General features: G+C 46.0%; 1 protein-coding gene across 2 annotated transcripts; it reads right to left on the bottom strand.

Moving 5' to 3' along the window:
- Positions 1–5,364: 5,364 nt before the first annotated feature.
- timm29 (translocase of inner mitochondrial membrane 29) lies at positions 5,365–17,066 on the bottom strand. Of its 2 annotated transcripts, none has more exons than XM_063035688.1 (2): positions 16,549–16,708; positions 5,365–6,382 (listed from the first exon to the last, which is right to left on the bottom strand). In XM_063035688.1, exon 2 carries the CDS (start codon positions 6,372–6,374, stop codon positions 5,775–5,777), a length of 600 nt encoding a protein of 199 aa, XP_062891758.1. In that variant the 5' UTR covers positions 6,375–6,382; positions 16,549–16,708; the 3' UTR covers positions 5,365–5,774. The 2 variants fall into 2 exon arrangements, with proteins under 2 accessions (XP_062891758.1, XP_062891757.1); XM_063035687.1 differs by lacking the exon at positions 16,549–16,708 and adding an exon at positions 16,766–17,066 and having other exon boundaries at positions 5,371–6,382.
- Between the last annotated feature and the right edge of the window lie 1,060 nt (positions 17,067–18,126).

Here is an 18,126-nt window from a genome sequence, read left to right as displayed (position 1 = left end):
AGTTGTCGGGAAATTGCTGGAGCAAATGCAAGGATACGGTAAACCCTGAACAGTGTTGCTGAGCAAAAGGATCTTGTGGTTCAAGTTCATAACTCCATGAGAGTGGCTACACAGGTCAAAAAGGTGGTTAAGAAGGCTTACGGAATGCTTGCTTTTACTAGTGGAGGTACTGAGTTCAAAAGTCAGGAGGTTATGTTGCAATTTTATAAAACTCTGGTTAGGCTACGTCGGGAGTATTACATATTGTTCTGGCGGCCCCATTATAGGAAGGATCTTGAGGCTTTGGAGAGGGTGCAGAAGAGGTTTACCAGGATGCTGTCAGGTTTAGAGGGCATGTGTTATCGTGAGAGGCTGGACAAACTTGGATTGTTTTCTTTGGAGTGGCAGAGACTGAGGGGAGATCTGATAGATTATGAGAGGCATAGATTGAGTAGACATTCTGTTCCCTCTCACCTCTTCTCACCTGCCTGTTACCTCCCTCTGGTTCCCCCCGCCTTTATTCCATGGTCCACTGTCTTGTCTGATCACATGCCCTCTTCTTCAGCTCTTTTGCCAAAGGGCATGCATTGAAGGTGAGGGGGGTAGATTCAAAGTGGATGTGAGGGGCAAGTATTTTGCTCAGAGTGGTGGATGCTTGGAACTCACTGCCTAGTATGGTGGTAGAGGCAAATACATCAGAGGCTTTTAAGAGACCTTTAGATAGGCACATGATAGGAAGATGGAGGGATATGGTCATTCTGTAGATAGAAGGGATTCATTTTTTGGGGTTTTTCATTTACTTTGTTAGCTGGTCTGGCTGAAGGGCCTGTTCTGTACTGTGTTGTGTTGTGTTCTATGTTGTTTCAGGCAGAGAACCTTTATCAGGACTGGAAAGGAAGGGGACAGAAACCAGAATACAAGCTGGCAGGTGATAGGTGGGTGGTTGAAGTAAGAAGTTGAGAGGTGATTGATGAAAGAGGTAAAGAGCGGAAGAAGGAGGAATCTATTAGTAGGCTGTAGACGAAAGGGAAGGAGGGGGACCAGAGGGAGGTGATGGGCAGGTGAGGAGAAAAGAGGGTTGAGGATAACTAGATGGGAATTGGACAAGGAGGGAAAGAGTGGGGGCGGGGGGAATCATTACTAGACATTAGAGAAATGATGTTCATGCCATCAAGTTGGAGCTACCCAGACAGATTGTGAGGTGCCACTCCTCCGACCTGAGTTTGGTCTCATTGTGACTATAGAGGATGCTGTGGACGGACGTGTGAGAATGAGAATGAAAAGTCAGATTGAAACGGATGGCTGCTGGGAAATCCTGCCTCTTGTGGTGGACAGAGCAAAGGTGCTTGATGAAACGGTTCCTGAGTCTGTGTCAGATCTCACTGATGGAGTGGAGGCCTCACTGGCAGCACTGGATATAGTAGATGTACCCAAATGACTCACTGGTGAAGTGTCACCTCACCTGAAGGACTGTTTGGTAGTGAGGAAGATGGTGTGGGACCAGGTATAGCACGTCATGCTTGCAGAGCTAAGTGCCAGGAGGGAGATCAGTGAGGGAGGATGACAGGATAAGGGAGTCACAAACAGAGTGGGGGTGGTGAGAAGGGAATGATGTGCTTAGTGGTTGGATCCCGTTGGAAATGGCAGAAGTTACTGAGAACGATCTGTTGAATATGGAGGCTTACCCTCCCTCCTCTCTCTTTTACCATTTCCCATCTGGTTACCCTCTCACCTATTCTCATCTGCCCATTACCTCCCTCTGGTTCCCCCCTTCCCTTTATTCCATGGTCCACTGTCCTCTCTGATCAAATGCCTTCTTCTTCAGCTCTTTACCTTTTCCACCCATCACCTCCCAGTTTCTACTCCACCCACCACCTTCTTCACCTGCCAGTCTGTACTTCTCCCACTCCCATACCTTCTTATTCTGGCTTCTGCCTTCCTCCTTTCCGGTCTCAGTCTGAAATGTCTACTGTTTCCATAGAAGCTGCCTGACTTGCCAAGTTCCTCCAGCATTTTGTGTGAGATGCTCTAGATTTTCAGCATCAGCCTGTGGTAATACTGCAAGAGAGTTTTTCCATCGTACTTGCGCACATGACAGTAAACTCAGAGGATCATCCTGTGGGTATGGACAGGTTTTCACCATTACTTAAAATCCCCACATGGTGGCGCCAGAGAGCTGCATTCAGGCAGCATGACCGCAGGGACCAGCCTTGCACCCAGCTCTAATTTGGGCTGCAGGGGATTGGTGCAAGGGAAACGCTACTCTCTGTTCATTCAAGTGCTTCAAAACCATTGTCTCATCACTTACAGGGCATACAGAACTGTACAACACAGGAACAGACCCTTTGGCCCTTAATTACATTAGGAATTAAAGACCTAACTAAACTAATCCTTGCTGCCTGCATAGAGTGCCCATTTTATTTCCTGCACATTCACGTACCTACCTGAACACCAGACCACCCCCCCCCACCTCACCTCCACTCCTGACAGCACATTCCAGGTACCCACAACGCTGTGTAAAAAAAACTTGCCCCACACATCTCCTTTGAACTTGACTCCTCTGGTATTAGACATTACAACTCTGGGGAAAAAAAGTTGCTCACTTGTCTGTTCTTTCTATTCCTCTTATAATTTTATAAACCTCTATCAGGTCTCCCCTCAGCCTTCAACGCTCCAAAAAAAAGAAAACTCCATTTTCTCCAATCTCTCCTAAAAGCACATGTCCTGTAATCAAGAAAGCACCCTGGAAAACCTCTTCTGTAACGAGGCAACTAGAAGTGAATGCAATACTCCAGATGCAGCCTCACTAGAATTTTATAATGCTGCAAATCGTGACTCTTGAACTCAGTTCCTTGACTAATAAAGGCTTTACGACCCTATCAACCAGTGTAGCAGGAATGTGGCCCACTGCCCTTCGCTGCTCAGCAAAGCATGAATGGTGAACTGTAATTGAAAAATCAGCCCCGAGTTACATAAGCACAAGAGATTCAAGAATACAGTTAGAGCAGTAGGGATGGCAGGCAGGATAGATGAATAATCCTGTTGTGGGACGTGAGAAGGCAGGGAGACCTCCAGCGTACCTGATGATTTCACCTGCAAGTACAGCTTCTAACACTGTGTTAAGGAGTTTGCTTTGTAACTAGATGAAAGCGGGATCAGTTGGAAGGCTGGAGGGTGATAGGACATATCGAGAGGTAGTTACACCCAAGGTGCAGGACACAGGAAACTGGGCGACAGGAGGGTGAACGGGTTAAGGGTGAAAGGTGAAATGTTTAAGGGGAACATGAGGCTTAACTTCTTCACTCAGAGGGTGGTGAGACTGCAGAACAAGCTGCCAGCGCAAGTGGTGGAAGCGATTTTGATTCCTACCTTTCAGAGAAGTTTGGATAGGTACATAGATGGGAGGGGCATAGAAGGTTAAGGTCAATAGTGTAAAAGGTTTGGCGTAGACTAGATGCAGCAAAGGCCCCGTTTCTTTCTTGTTTGTTTTCTGTGACTACACTCTATTCTGCGGATGCTGGAATCCTTGAGAAACATACACAAAACGTTGGAGGAACCGAGCAAGCTCCTTCCTATGGAGAGCAACATTTCAGGTTGAGACTCCTCATCAGAATTGGAAAAGAAACCAAAATAAGAAGGTGGGGGGGGGGGGAGAAGCTGGCACGTGATAGTTGAGACCAGGTGAGAGGGTGGGGGAGGATGAAGAGAGAAGCTGGGAAGGGATAGGTGGAAGAATTAAAGGCCTGAAGGAGGAGGAATCTAACAGGAGAGGACAGTGCACCATGGAAGAAAGGGAAGGTGGAGGGGCACCAGGTGAGGAGAAGGGGTGAAAGGGTAATCAGAATGGGGAATGGAAAAAGAGAGAAGGGGAGAGGGAGAGAAATTACTGCAAGTTGGAGCTACCTGACTTGATGAGTAACTCCAGCATTCGTGTGTTGCCCTGAGCTTCTATTCAGTTCTCACCCGTAACGGCCAAAGCCCCAGTCCCTCCCAGTGCCTTGCACATTATTACCAGGTTGACGTTCCAGTGCCTCAGGGTAACGCTGCAGTTTTGGCAGTGAGAGGATTCCTAATGTACATTAAACATACCTGGGATCACAGAAACTGCACAATTTAAAGAGAAACATGATTCTCTCTATCCAGTAATATACTGCGGCTTTTTACCTCCTTCAGTCTCTGCAGCTGAGAATGGCAAGTACTTGGCAACAGTGCTATGGGACAGCCCAGGGCTTTGAGGTGCAGAGAGAATCCAGACAAACTGAGAAATCTCAAAGCCAGAAGCTGCTGAGAAGAAATGGACTGTCAACGTTTCAGGTCAAAACCCTGTGTCAGGATGTCAGGATGGTGTGGCTCAAAACACCAACCATCCCAACATCCCTTTGCCTCCACCGATGCTGTTCAACCAGGGGAATGGGGGGGGGGGGAGGGTTGTTGTTCTAGCATCTGCAGTCCCTTGTTCTCCTAGGAGTCCCACAGGTGATCCTACTGAAGGGGGCACAGTGGACTGCAGGTGCTTGAGCCTGGAGCCACACAACACAGTGCTGGAGGAACACTGCAGGTCAGGCAGCATCTGTGGATATAAATGGACAGTTGACGTTTCAGGTCAAGACCCTTCATTTGGCATTGACTGTCCACTTACCTCTATAGATACTGCCTGACCTGCTCAGTTTCTCAAGCATTTTGTTTCTTACTATTCACAGTAAATGCTGCTGGGAGTTTCCCTTTGCATCTGTGTGGTGTCTATACCTAGGACCTTAGTACTGGATGCATTACACCTCGGTATGACAACTTCTCAGAAGATTGCAGAAGGCCATGGATACAGCTCAGCACATCATGAAAACCAGACTCTTCTCCAAGGGCTCCGTCCACACTTCCTGCTGCCTCAGAAAAACAGTTACTATGATCAAAGGCCCCACCCATCCCGGTCACTCTCTCTTCTCCCCCATTCAATCGGGCAGAAGATCCAAAAGCTTGGAAACACGCACCACCAGGGTCAAGGACAGCTTCAACCTGCTGTTATAAGACTCTTGAATGGGCCAATTGTACATTAAAGATGAATTACTGACCTCACAACCTACCTCGTCAGATTTTGAATCTTATTGCCTCCCTGCATTTTCTTTGTGACATTATATTCTGCATTGATATTGCATTTCATCTGTACGCATGCATGCAAATCTAAACTTTTCAGTGTTCCTCTGTAAATGTGACAATAATAAACCAATTCTATAATCACATATAGAGATTGACAAGGTTTTGAATTATAGTGCAAGAGTATGAAGAGAGAGTGGGGTCAAAACCAAGGTGGGTCAGCCAGCATCCTGATAAATGGCTTCTCCCTTGACGACCCTGCTGCACACACCAGAGACACCCACACAAATGATGCTTCAGGAAGGGATAAATAGAGGAGAGGGGTGACAGAATATGCAGAATTCAGGTCAATCACTTGTTCAACAGTCTTGAGTGGGGAGGTGTTAGGTAGTGTGCTTCATAATAGGTTCACACCACATTGCAACACAATCTCTTCATTACTGTTTATTTTGTAAATAATCTTACAGCAGTGTGCCTTCGAACTTTACCAACAAAGAGGGCCAGAGAGGTGAGGAAGTGGACTGCAGATCTTACGAGACATTTAGAAAGACACACGAATGGTCTGGGAACGGAGGGATACAGACCCCGTACAGTTTGGCACCACGGCCAGCAGAGTCCTGGTGGGCCAAAGGGCTGCCTCTGTGCTGTTCTATTCGAAGACACAAGTAGGTGTGTTGTTTCACGCTGTGGCCCACACGCAGCGCCCGTCAGCCGCTTCCTCTCTCCTGTATGTCCTCCTCCTGAAGAACAACAGGCTGGAACTTTAACTCAAACAGTCTCTCGTTCTCAGCTGAGTGAAGATTCTGAGAGGTGACCTTTTGGAGCTCAGGGGGCAAGTGGGCAAACTCGTCATCGTTGATGTCCCAGTCTTTCATCTTTGAGCCAAGTACCCACCACCTGCCAAGAAACCCAACATCTAAAACCCTGCTCGGGAAGTCTGACCAGCGTGGCACAAGGTACTTGCACTGTGCATCGTAGATGCTGGTGTCTGCATCATAAGGAGCTGCGTACATCAGGGAGAAGAGGACCAGGCTCTGGTGACGGAGACGGCCCTGGTTCTGCATTGTAATCAGCTTCTGGACGTGCTGATCTGCTCGACCACTCCGAACCCAGGGGGAGAGGAGCAGCAGTTGGTTCGACGACTCCATCAGCGCAGCTTGGAAGGATCTGTCTGTAGGGCTGTTGTAGGCGCAGGTGCCCGCTCCGGCCAGGAGCAGGCAGTAGAAGGCTGCTTTGCCCGGGTTATCCCTGGCTCCCACAACGAGCTCCTTACATGCCTCTCGGTAATCAATCAGTAGACTCTGCATCCACAAGCCTGCAGGGGAACGAAGTAAGGTTTGAAAACAATCAGCTTTGAGTGTTGTTCCAATTCATCACAGAATTGTTACAGCACAAGAGGAAGCCATTCAACCCAAGAATGCCTCAGCTGCTAGCACAGCAGTCCACTGAGTCACTCTCCACACATCCATCCAGAATAATTTTCTCTCAGGCACCCATCCAATTCCCTTTTGATTCTTTTTCCAGCACCCTAGACAGATTGTTTCAAACTCAAAACTCCCTTCTGGGGCTGGTTGTAGATCGACTGTCTCCATAGCACCAAGAACGTGGGTTCGATCCTGACCTCAGGCACTATCTGTGTAGAGTTTGCATGTTCTACCTGTGACTTCTACTTCAACAAGACTATTGGGCCGAGGTGAATTTCCCCTCGTGGGAAGTAAGGGGTTGATTTGATGGGAATGTGGGGATAGAACATTGTGGTTATGTCTGCTTTTTGCACTAAGATCCCATTTTTGCACATTATTTTTCCTCTCTTCTCTATCTTGCATTAGTTATACTCAGTGTGTTGTTTGAATGTCCGTGTTTGTGAAATTGCTACAATGTACCTGCATTGAACTTGTGCACGTCAATAAACTCGACTAAAATTGGGAATAAAATGGGATCTGTGTCTCACAGAGAAATTCTAAGGGTAGAAAGACCCTAATGGGAGTTATCTACAGGCCCCCAAACAGTAGTCTGGATGTAGGGTGTAAGTTGAATCAAGAGTTAAAATTGGCATGTCGCAAAGGTAATGCTAGTTGTTATGGGGGATTTCAACATGCAGGTAGACTGGAGGAATCAGGTTGGTGCTGGACCCCAAGAAAGGGAGTTTGTGGAGTCCCTCCGAGATGGATTCTTAGAACAGCTTGTACTGGAGCCTACCAGGGAGAACGCAATTCTAGATTCAGTGTTGTGCAATGAACCGGATTTGATCAGGGACCTCAAGATAAAGGAGCTATTAGGAGGTAGTGACCATAATATGATAAGTTTTAATCTACAAATTGAGAGGGAAAAGGGAAAATCGGAAGTGTCAGTATTACAGTTGAACAAAGGGAACTATGGTGCTATGAGGGAAGAGCTGGCCAAAGTTCAATGGAACAATACCCAAGCAGGGATGACAGTGGAACAACAATGGCAAGTGTTTCTGGGAATAATGCGGAAGGTGCAGGATCAGTTCGTTCCAAAGAGGAAGAAAGATCCTAAGGGGAGTAAGGGGAGGCCGTGGCTGACAAGGGAAGTAATGGACAGTATAAAAATAAAAGAGAAGTAGTATAACATAGCAAAGATGAGTGGGAAGCCGGAGGATTGGGAAACTTTTAAAGAGCAACAGAAGGCAATAAAAGGCAATACGCAGAGAAAAAATGAGGTACGAAGGTAAACTAGCCAAGAATATAAAGGAGGATAGTAAAAGCTTCTTTAGGTATGTGAAAAGGAAAAAAATAGTTAAGACTAAAATTGGGCCCTTGAAGACAGAAACGGGTGAATTTATTATGGGAAACAAGGAAATGGCAGACAAGTTGAACAGGTACTCTGGATCTGTCCTCACTAGGGAAGAGACAAACAATCTCCCAGATATAATAGTGGCCAAAGGACCTAGGGTAATGGATGAACTGAAGGAAATTTATATTAGACAGGAAATGGTGTCAGATAGACTGTTGGGTCTGAAGGCTGATAAGTCCCCGGGACCTGATGTTCTGCACCCCAGGGTACTTAAGGAGGTGGCTTTAGAAATCGTGGACGCATTGGTAATCATTTTCCAATGTTCTATAGATTCAGGATCAGTTCCTGTGGATTGGAGGGTAGCCAATGTTGTCCCTCTCTTCAAGAAGGGAGGAAGAGAGAAAACAGGGAATTATAGACCGGTTAGCCTGACGTCGGTGGTGGGGAAGATGCTGGAGTCAATTATAAAAAGTGAAATTACGGCACATCTGGATAGCAGTAACAGGATCGGTCCGAGTCAGCATGGATTTACGAAGGGGAAATCGTGCTTGACTAATATTCTGGAATTTTTTGAGGATGTAACTATGAAAATGGACAAGGGAGAGCCAGTGAATGTAGTGTACCTGGACTTTCAGAAAGCCTTTGATAAAGTCCCACATAGGAGATTCGTGGGCAAAATTAGGGCACATGGTATTGGGGGGACAGTACTGACATGGATTGAAAATTGGCTGGCTGACAGGAAACAAAGAGTAGCGATTAACGGGTCCCTTTCAGAATGGCAGGCGGTGACCAGTGGGGTACTGCAGGGCTTAGTGCTGGGACCACAGCTGTTTACAATTTATATTAATGATTTAGATGAGGGAATTAAAAGTAACATTAGCAAATTTGCCGATGACACAAAGCTGGGTGGCAGTGTGAAATGTGAGGAGGATGTTATGAGAATGCAGGGTGACTTGGACAGGCTGGGTGAGTGGGCAGATGCAGTTTAATGTGGATAAATGTGAGGTTATCCACTTTGGTGGTAAGAACGGGAAGGCAGATTATTATCTAAATGGAGTCAAGTTAGGAAAAGGGGAAGTACAATGAGATCTGGGTGTTCTTGTGCATCAGTCACTGAAAGCAAGCATACAGGTACAGCAGGCAGTGAAGAAAGCTAATGGCATGCTGGCCTTCATAACAAGGGGAATTGAGTATAAGAGGAAAGAGGTCCTTCTGCAGCTGTACAGAGCCCTGGTGAGACCACATCTGGAGTACTGTGTGCAATTTTGGTCTCCAAATTTGAGGAAGGGCATTCTTGCTATTGAGGGAGTGCAGCGTAGGTTCACAAGGTTAATTCCCAGGATGGTGGGACTGTCGTATGTCGAAAGATTGGAGCAACTGGGCTTGTATACTCCGGAATTCAGAAGGCTGAGAGGGGATCTTATTGAAACATATAAGATTATTTAGGGATTGGACACGCTGCAGGCAGGAAGCATGTTCCCGCTGATGGGTGAGTCCAGAACCAGAGGCCACAGTTTAAGAATAAGGGGTAGGCCATTTAGAACAGAGTTGAGGAAAAACTTTTTCACCCAGAGAGTGATGGATATATGGAATGCTCTGCCCCAGAAGGCTGTGGAGGCCAAGTCTCCGGATGCTTTCAAGAAAGAGATGGATAGAGCTCTTAAAGATAGTGGAATCAAAGGTTATGGGGATAAGGCAGGAACTGGATACTGATTGTGGATGATCAGCCATGATCACCGTGAATGGCGGTGCTGGCTCGAAGGGCTGAATGGCCTACTCCTGCACCTATTGTCTATTGTCTATTGTGTAGGATGGTGTCGATGGATTGTTGATAGTTACCATGGACGTGTGGAGCCAAATAGCCTGTTAAGCTTTTAAAAATCCTTTTTCTCAACCCTTCCTCCCACACCCCAGATACTCTGCTCTGCAATCAGTTCGTTTCCCCATGCCTTTTAACGTTTAAATTCATTGTCATGGGCATACATATGAAGAGTACAATTGCCATGAAAGTTTGCAGCAGCAGCACAGTCCATTACAGACATGACAAACAGGTCAACATAAACTTAAATTATTAATTATACATAACTTACACAAGAAACTAATCAACCACACTTGTGCAAGTTGAGAGAGGTGGTGGTGGGTGGGCTATGTGACTTTCAGCTCCCTCTGGAGACCACTCTATCCTCTCTACCCTCCTCCTAACCTCTCTCTCGGACTGATCTTCCTGGCCCTCATCTCTTTCCCATCGTCCCACTGGACCTCCTGCCCCCTAATGTCCCCATCTACCTGTTTTCCTTCCTTCCCCCATCAGATTCCATTTTCCGCAACCCTTCACTGCCTCCACCAATCACCTCCCAGCTTCTATTTCCAGTCTTCCCTCCCCTCTGCTGTTCACCCGTCTTCTTTTACTGCCTATCCCCTCCATCCTTCAGCCATATGAAGGGATCAACCCGAAACCTCAAATGGCCATTTCTGTCCACAGGTGCTTAGGTACGAGAAGACTTGGGAGTCCTAGTTCAGGATTGCCTCAAGGTTAGTTTACAGGTAAATAACATGTTACATTTCATTTCAAAAGTACTAAAATACAAAAGCAAAGATGTACTGCTGAGGCTTTACAGGCTTTGGTCAGACTTCATTTCTAATAGTGATGCGGCAGATTTTAACACCACAAATCTGAGTCTCCCCTCTTGCGGAGTGACACCTCCCTGTCCCTTTATTACGGAGAGAGAGAAAGGGGTGAGGGAGGGAGGATTGAGGAGGAGAATAGAAAAGGGGAGGGGGAGAGAGCCTGTGGTACGTCGAATTGTCGGGTGAACAAACAGTTTTGTTGTACTGCAGATCACAGTCTTTCTTGGGGGCTTTGCTAGTGCTTGCTTGGTGAGTGGAGGGTGCTGATGCTTTTTGCTGAAGTAAGTGGGGGGGGAGTAAGGTAAGCTTTGGGTTTCTAACTTTTTTTGAACTGTCACTTATTCTCTGTGACATTTCTCTTTTCGTGGATGGCTGCGAAAAACAAGAATTTCAGGTTGCATATTATATACATTCTCCGATATTAAATGAAACAATTGGAGTATTGATATTGTGGGTAATTTTGGGCACCATATCCAAGGAAAGCCATCCTGGCCCTGGAAAGAGTCCAGAGCAGATTCACAAGAATGATCCTAGGAATGAAAGGCTTAATCTCTGAGAAGCATTTAATTACTCTGAGCCAGTATTTGGTGGAGTTCGAAGGATTGGGGGCGGGGGGTAATCTCATTAAAACCTGTTACATACTGAAAAGCCTGGATACAGTTGGCATGGACAGGACATAACCATTAGTAGAAGAGCTTAAGATCCGAGGGCAGAGGCTAAGAATAAAGGGACATCCATTTGGAATTGAGATGAGCAGGAATTTCTTCAGCCAGAGAAGTTGAATCTGTGGAATTTGTTGCCATAGAGGGCCATGGTATCCGTCGTTCAGTGTATTTAAGGCAGAGATTGATAAATTCTTGACTGATAAGAGGTTTAAGGGTTATGGGGATAAAGTGGGAGAATGGGATGGAGAAAACAAAGATCAAGACATGATTGGATGACAGAGCAGACTGTGGGCTGGATGGTCTATTTCTAATAATCGTTACGGAGTGAGACACAAGATTCTGCAGATGCTGGGAGCAAAGAACACAGGCATAACAGTTCAGCAATGCTGTTATGTTGCTGCAATTTGTGGCAAGAGGTTCTCTCTTACTGGGCACTATACGACCAATTTAAACAAATCTCTTTTTCATCTGCATAATCCACATCCTTTACACAATTGAAGCCTTCACAGCTTCACACAGAAGAAAATGGAAGAACACAGTGAGCCATTCAGCATCTGTAGAGGCAGATGGATGGTCAAAGGAGCTTGAACAGTGGCCAGAGGTGAAAAGTAAAGGTGTCTTTATCCCAGGTTGAGGAGAGAACTTTAAAAATCAGCACTTTGTAGACGTTTTGTCAGAGCTATGACAGCAGCCAATCGGAGTTTGGGATTCGTCGGCAAGATCAAATAAAAATAGGGCAGGGGCAAGTGGAGTGGCCATTGTGTGAGTGGGGCAGTGTTAGAGTGGGGAGACTTTTGGCTTTGACAATAACAGGCATGGGCATCGGGAAGTACCTGGTGAGCTGTCTCGTGCTCATTCTTCATCAGTTAGGGCAATAAAAATGGCTCCAGGGGCTGTGTTGTATTCTTTGTGTAAGATGTGGGGATTTTGGGAGAGCTCTAACCTCCCGGATAACCACATCTGCATAAGGTGTGCTGAGCTACATCTCCTCATAGAATGTGTTAAAGAACTGAAGATGCAACAAGTGACCTTTGGCTCATAAGGGAAACTGAGGAGATGATAGATAGGCCCCCCTGAGTTGCAGGAGACAGGTGAATTGGTGACTGTCAGGAGAGGGAAGGGGAACAGGCAGTCAGTACAGAGTACTGTATCCCAGTGGTCATTCTGCCCCCCCGCCCCCCCCCCGACAGCAAGAATACAGTTTTTGATACTGTTGGGTGGGGAAACTACTGGTTGGGTGGGTGGAAGCCACAACAACTGGGTCTCTGACACTGTGGCTCAGAAAGGCAGAGCCAGAGGAGGAATGCAGTGGTGATAAGTGATTCCATAGTTAGAGGAGTGGGTAGGAGAGTCTGTGGATGCGATAGAGAAACCTACAAGGTGTGTTGCCTCCCGGGTGCCAGGGTCAGGAATGTCTCGGATTGTGTCCACAACATTCTAAAGGGGGGAGGATGAGTAGCCAGTGACATAGGAAGGAAAAGAGAGGAAATTCTAAAGAGAAAATTTTAGAAAGCTGGAAAACAGGACCTCCAGGATAACAATCCCTGGATTGCTATCTGTGCCACGCACCAGTGAGGGCAAGAGTAGGATAACTTGGAAGATTAATGCGTGGCTGAGGAACTGGTTCAGATGTTAGGATTTCAGATTTATGGATCATTGGGATCTCTCCCGGGGAAGGCATGACCTGAACAAAAGGGGCAGGCTACACACGAGCCTAAGGTGGACTAATATCCTTTCAGGCAGGTTTACTAGAGCTGCTGGGGAGGGTTTAAACTAATTTGGCAAGAAGATGGGAACGGGAGGTTTAAGGCTGAGGACAAACAGGGTAGTGTATAGTAAGGCTTTCAGGAAGAACAGGCAGATGATAGGGCAAAATTGCAGTCAGTGGGATGGGTTGCAGTGTAAAAGGGGGACAAAACTGAAAAGGGTAACAGACACAGGTCTGAAGATGGTATATTTGAATGCACACAGTATACAAAATAAGGTAGATGATCTGGTAGCAGAGTTGAGAGACTGGCAGGTCTGACATTGTGGGTATCACAGAGTCATTGCTGGGAGACAATTATAATTGGGAGCTTAATATCCAAGGATACACAAACTACCAAAAGGACAAGCAGGTAGGCAGAGGATTGGCTTGGCTGGTTAAAACAAAAATGAAGTCAAATCTTTCGAAAGAGGTGATGTAGGATTGGAAGATGTAGAATCTTTGTTGGTAGTTAAAAACTGCAAAGGCAACAAGACTCTGATGAGAGTTATTTACAAGCCTCCGAACAGTATCCAGAATGTGGTCTACAAATTACAGTGGGAGATAGAAACAGCATGTCAAAAAGGCAATGTTACATTAGTCACGGGGGATTTCAATATTCAGATAAATTGGGAAAATCTAGTTGATGCTTGATCCCAAGAGGAAATTTGAGGAAAGACTCTGAGATGGCTTTTTGGAGCTGGCTGTGATTGAGCCCACTAGGGGGCCAGCAATTGTGGATTGGGTGTTGTGTAATGAACCAGATACGATTAAGGAGCTTAAGGTAAAGGAACCCTTAGGAGACAGTGATCATAATGTGAAAGAACTACCCTGCAATTTGAGAAGAAGCTAAAAGTCAGATGTATCAGTATTATAGTGTAGTAAAGGGACACATGAGAGAGGAGCTGGTCAAAGTTGATTGTAAGGGGACACCAGCAGGGATGACAACAGAGCAGCAATGGCTGGAGTTTCAGGGAGCAATTCGGAAGGCACAGGATAGAAAGGCAGGATGGCGCATCCATGCAAACAAGGGAAGTCAAAGCCAATGTAAAAGCAAAAGAGAGGGCATATAATAGAGCAAATATTATTGGGAAATTAAGTTGATTGGGAAAATTTTAAAAACGAACAGAAGGCAATTTAAGAAACTATAGGGTTTTAAAAAAAAACATAAGATGAAATATGAAGGTAAGCTAGCAATATCAAAAATTATACCAAAAGTTTGTTTTCAGATATATAAAGAGTAAAAGAGATGAGAGCATATATTGGTCTGCTGAAAAATGAGCTAGTAATGGGGGTAAGGAAATGGCAGGTGAATTTCAATCTTCACTTTGGAAGACACCAGCAGTATGTTGGAAGTTCAAAAGTGTTCAGGGGCAGAAGTGAGTGCAGTTGCTTGGGAAACTGAAAGATCTGAGGGTAGATAAGATACCTCAACCTGATGGACTGCATCACAGGGTTCTAAAATAGACTTTGGAGGGAATAGTAACAACCTTTCAAGAATCCATAGATTCTGGCATGGTTCTGGAGGACTGAAAAATTACAGATATCACTCCACTCTTCAAGAAGGGAGGCAGAGAAAGGAAATTATAGGGTAGTTAGCCTGACCCCAGTGGTTGGGAAGATGTTAGAGTCAATTGTTAAGGACGTGGGTTTGGGGTGCTTGGGGACACTTGACAAAATAAACCAAAGTCAGCAGGGTTTCCTCAAAGGAAAATCTTGCTTGACAAATCTGTTGAAATTATTTGAGAAAATAACAAGCAGGATGGACAAAGGAGAATTGATGAATGTTGTGTACTTGGATTTTCAGAAGGCCTTTGACAAGGTGGCACATATGAGGCTGCTTAACAATTTCAAAGATCCCATGGTACTACAGTAAAGATACTGGCATGGATAGACCATTGGCTGATTAGCAGGAGCGAAAGAGTGGGAATAAAGGGATCCTTTTTGGATTGGCTGTCGGTGACTAGTGGTATTCCACAGGGGTCAGTGTTGGGACCGCTCCTTCTTATGTTGTATGTCAACAATTTGGATAATGAAATTGATGGCTTTGTGGCCAAGTTTGCCGATGATATGAAAATAGGTGGAGGGGCACAGTGTTGAGGAAGCAGAGAGCTGCTGAAGAACTTAGATTAGGAGAATGGGCAAAGAGGTGGCAGATGGAATATAGCTTTGGGAAATGGATCATCATGAACTTTGGTACAAGGGATAAAAGCATTAACTATTTTCTAAATAAATGGGGAGAAAATTAAAAAATCCCAGGTACAAAGGGATTTGGGAGTCCTCATGCAGGATTCCCTAAAGGTAAATTTTCAGGTTGAGTCGGTGGTGAGGAAGGCAAATATAATATTGGGTTCATTTCAAGGAGACTAGAACACAAAAACAAGGATGTAATGCGGAGGCTGCACAAGACACTCACTTGGTGTATTCTGAGCAGTTTTGGGCTTTTATTTAAGAAAGTATGTGCTGACATTGGAGAGGGTTCAGAGGAGGTTCATGAGAAAGATTCCGGAAATGAAATATGAAGGCTCTGGGCTGGTACTCACTGGAATTTAAAAGAATGGAGTGGGGGATGGAATCTCATTGAAACCTGTCGAATGTTTAAGGGGTGTTTTATAGAGTGAGTGTGAAGAGGATGGTTCCTTTATTGGGAGAGTCTAAGACTTGAGGGCACAGCCTCAACATAGAGAGATGTCAATTTAAAACAGAGATGAGAAGGAATTTCTTTACCCAGAAGGTGGTGAATCACTGAAATTTGTTGCCAAAGGCAGCTGTGGAGGCCTGGTCACTGGGTGCATTTAAGGCGAAAGTTGATAGGTTTTTGAATACTGAGGTTGTGAAAGACTATGTGGAAAAGGCAGGAGAATGGGGTTGGAAGAGAAATGGATCAGTCATGATTTGAATGGTGGAGAAGGCATCAATGGGCTGAATGGCCTAATTCTGCTCTTGTGTCTTATGAACATTTCAAATTGAGATTCTACATCAGGACATTGAACAGGTTTGGACCAAAAGCACTGACCATCCCTTTGCTTCCAGAGATGCTGCTCAACCCACTGACTTCCTCCAGCAGATTGCTTGTTGCTACAGATTTCAGCACCTGCAGCCTCATGTCTCCTCCCAACCTCCTTGGCTCCAGGGACAACAACAATAAACCCACAGCAATGCATGATCTAGTACAGCAATTCGAAACTGCAGAAAGTAGTGCACTCAGTGCAATACGTCACAGACATATCCTTCTCTACCATGGGCAGTATCTACAGGAGGCATGCCTCAAGAAGGGAACATTTGTGCATGCCATCTTATTGCACCTACCACTGGTAAGAAGGTACAGTCAGAAACCTGAAGTCTCACACCACCAGGTTCACAAACAGCTACTTCCTTTCACCCTTTCAGTTCTTGAACCATTAAATCCCTCATCACCAAAACAGTTTAGCAGCACTATGACTACTCCACCACCTTGCACCAAAGTGAACTTTTGATCTAGTTATTTTCTTGCAAAATTAGAATTTATTTAAATCTTACATCCATCCCACAACGCGAGGGAGTAAAAATCTTCGCGTTATGATTCCGTTGTGTAAAATTGTGTATAATTTATGTTTTTATTGTGAATGCTGTACTTTATATGTGCCGGTAACGTTGTTGCAAGTGTTTTTTACGGGGCTGTGCATATGATAATAAACTCATAACTACCCAACAATAATGAATGGGAGGGATATGGTCCAGGTGCAGGTAGATGGAACTAGTCCGAAAGACCTGTTTCTGTGCTGTAGTGCTTTGTGACAACCCCCGTCCTCAACCACACGACAGGCAGGCTGACCGGACGAACACAGCCGGAGAACGGGGTTCGGGGACGATTCCCGGTCACTTCACTGCAGACGACACCGCGGACCGAGCACCAGCTTCTCACCCGCTCTGGAGTCCCGGAGCCGCGCCCAAAGCCCGATTCGGCCACCAGCCGCCGCCGAGGAGAAGACACGCCGCCACACGGCCGCCATCTCCGGTTTGGCACCGCCCCGCGCTCCGGCCGGACGCTGATTCTCAGAGGAATGTTCCGTCCCTTCACTGGACACGGCAGTCAAACAGCGAGGGCATAAATACAAAAAAACTAAAGGCTGATTTCCCCTCACAGGCAGAGCTGCGCCTAAACCCTGCAGCCCCTTTCGCCGGCTTCAAAACGATTCCCTGCACAAATTTCGTTGTCTTCCTCCTGGTCGGACTGACTTACCCGCTACACTAACGAGTGCGCATGCGCATTAGGAAGGGACGGTGGTGTTCCGTGTTTCAGAGATATATATATATATGTATATGTTTCTGGTCAGATTCTGCTGATCACACACTTTCGGGACAAGGGGCAGATTCACCTGCACCTCCGCCGATCAGGTGCTGCTTTACAAGCAGGAGAAGATCTGCAGATGTAAGTCCAAAGCAACACATACAAAATATTGGATGAACTAAGGCTGGGCAGCATCCATGTCTTGGGCTGAGACCCTTCATCAGGTGCTCCTTCCTTGGCCTCCTTTATACGAGCAAGACCAATCCCAAACTGGGCAACTACTTAACATCCTTTCTCCGTGTTGCAAACCATTTCCACTTCACCGTATCGGTCCTTGGCCTCCCTCCATTGCTAAGATGAAGGCACGCTCGAACTGGGGAAACAGCACCTCAAATGCCACCTTCCCCGTTCCGAAGAACTCTACACCTTCAGAACTAAATTACTATCGCCCAATGGCACTGACGCCAATCACCATGAAGCGCTTTGAACGGTTGATAATGGGACATATCAAGAACTCAGCCACCTCCATCATGGACACTAGCAGCCCCAGCATCCTTGACACCTTCAAAAGACGCTATCCATTATTAAGGACACCATCACCCAGGGCATGCCCTTTTCCCGTTACTATCGTAAACGAAAAGGTTAATAACCTGAAGACACGAGCACATTGTTTCAGGAACAGCTTCTTCACCTCCGCCATCAGATTTCTGAATGGACAAGGAACCGCAATGTTTTTGCTCTTTATAGCAATGTACAGTTGCAAGAAAGTTTGTGAACCCTTTGCAATTACCTAGTTTTCTGCATTAATTGCACTCACGCTTGAGTGCTGGTAGCGGGTGTGCTTTATTTTTGCCGATGGCGGGAGGGGGAATGGTTGCTCGCTGCCGCTTACGCGCGGGAGGGAGGGAAGCTTGGCGGGGGGGGGGTACTTTGGGGTTCTAACATTTAACTGTCGTTCATTCTTGGGGCACGCTACTGTTTTCATGGATGGTTGC

Source organism: Mobula hypostoma, chromosome 29 (assembly GCF_963921235.1).
Source record: "Mobula hypostoma chromosome 29, sMobHyp1.1, whole genome shotgun sequence".
Taxonomy (NCBI): Eukaryota; Metazoa; Chordata; class Chondrichthyes; order Myliobatiformes; family Myliobatidae; genus Mobula; species Mobula hypostoma.
The sequence above is the reverse complement of the archived record's forward strand: the minus strand, read 5'-3'. Positions and strand labels throughout refer to the sequence as shown.

Coding starts and splice junctions, on each gene's coding strand:
- timm29 (XM_063035687.1), bottom strand. CDS start 16,853: ATGGCGGCCGTGTGGCGGCGTGTCTTCTCCTCGGCGGCGGCTGGTGGC. Junction 6,383..16,765: donor GCTCCGGGACTCCAGAGCGG/GTGAGAAGCTGG, acceptor GTTCCCCTGCAG/GCTTGTGGATGCAGAGTCTA.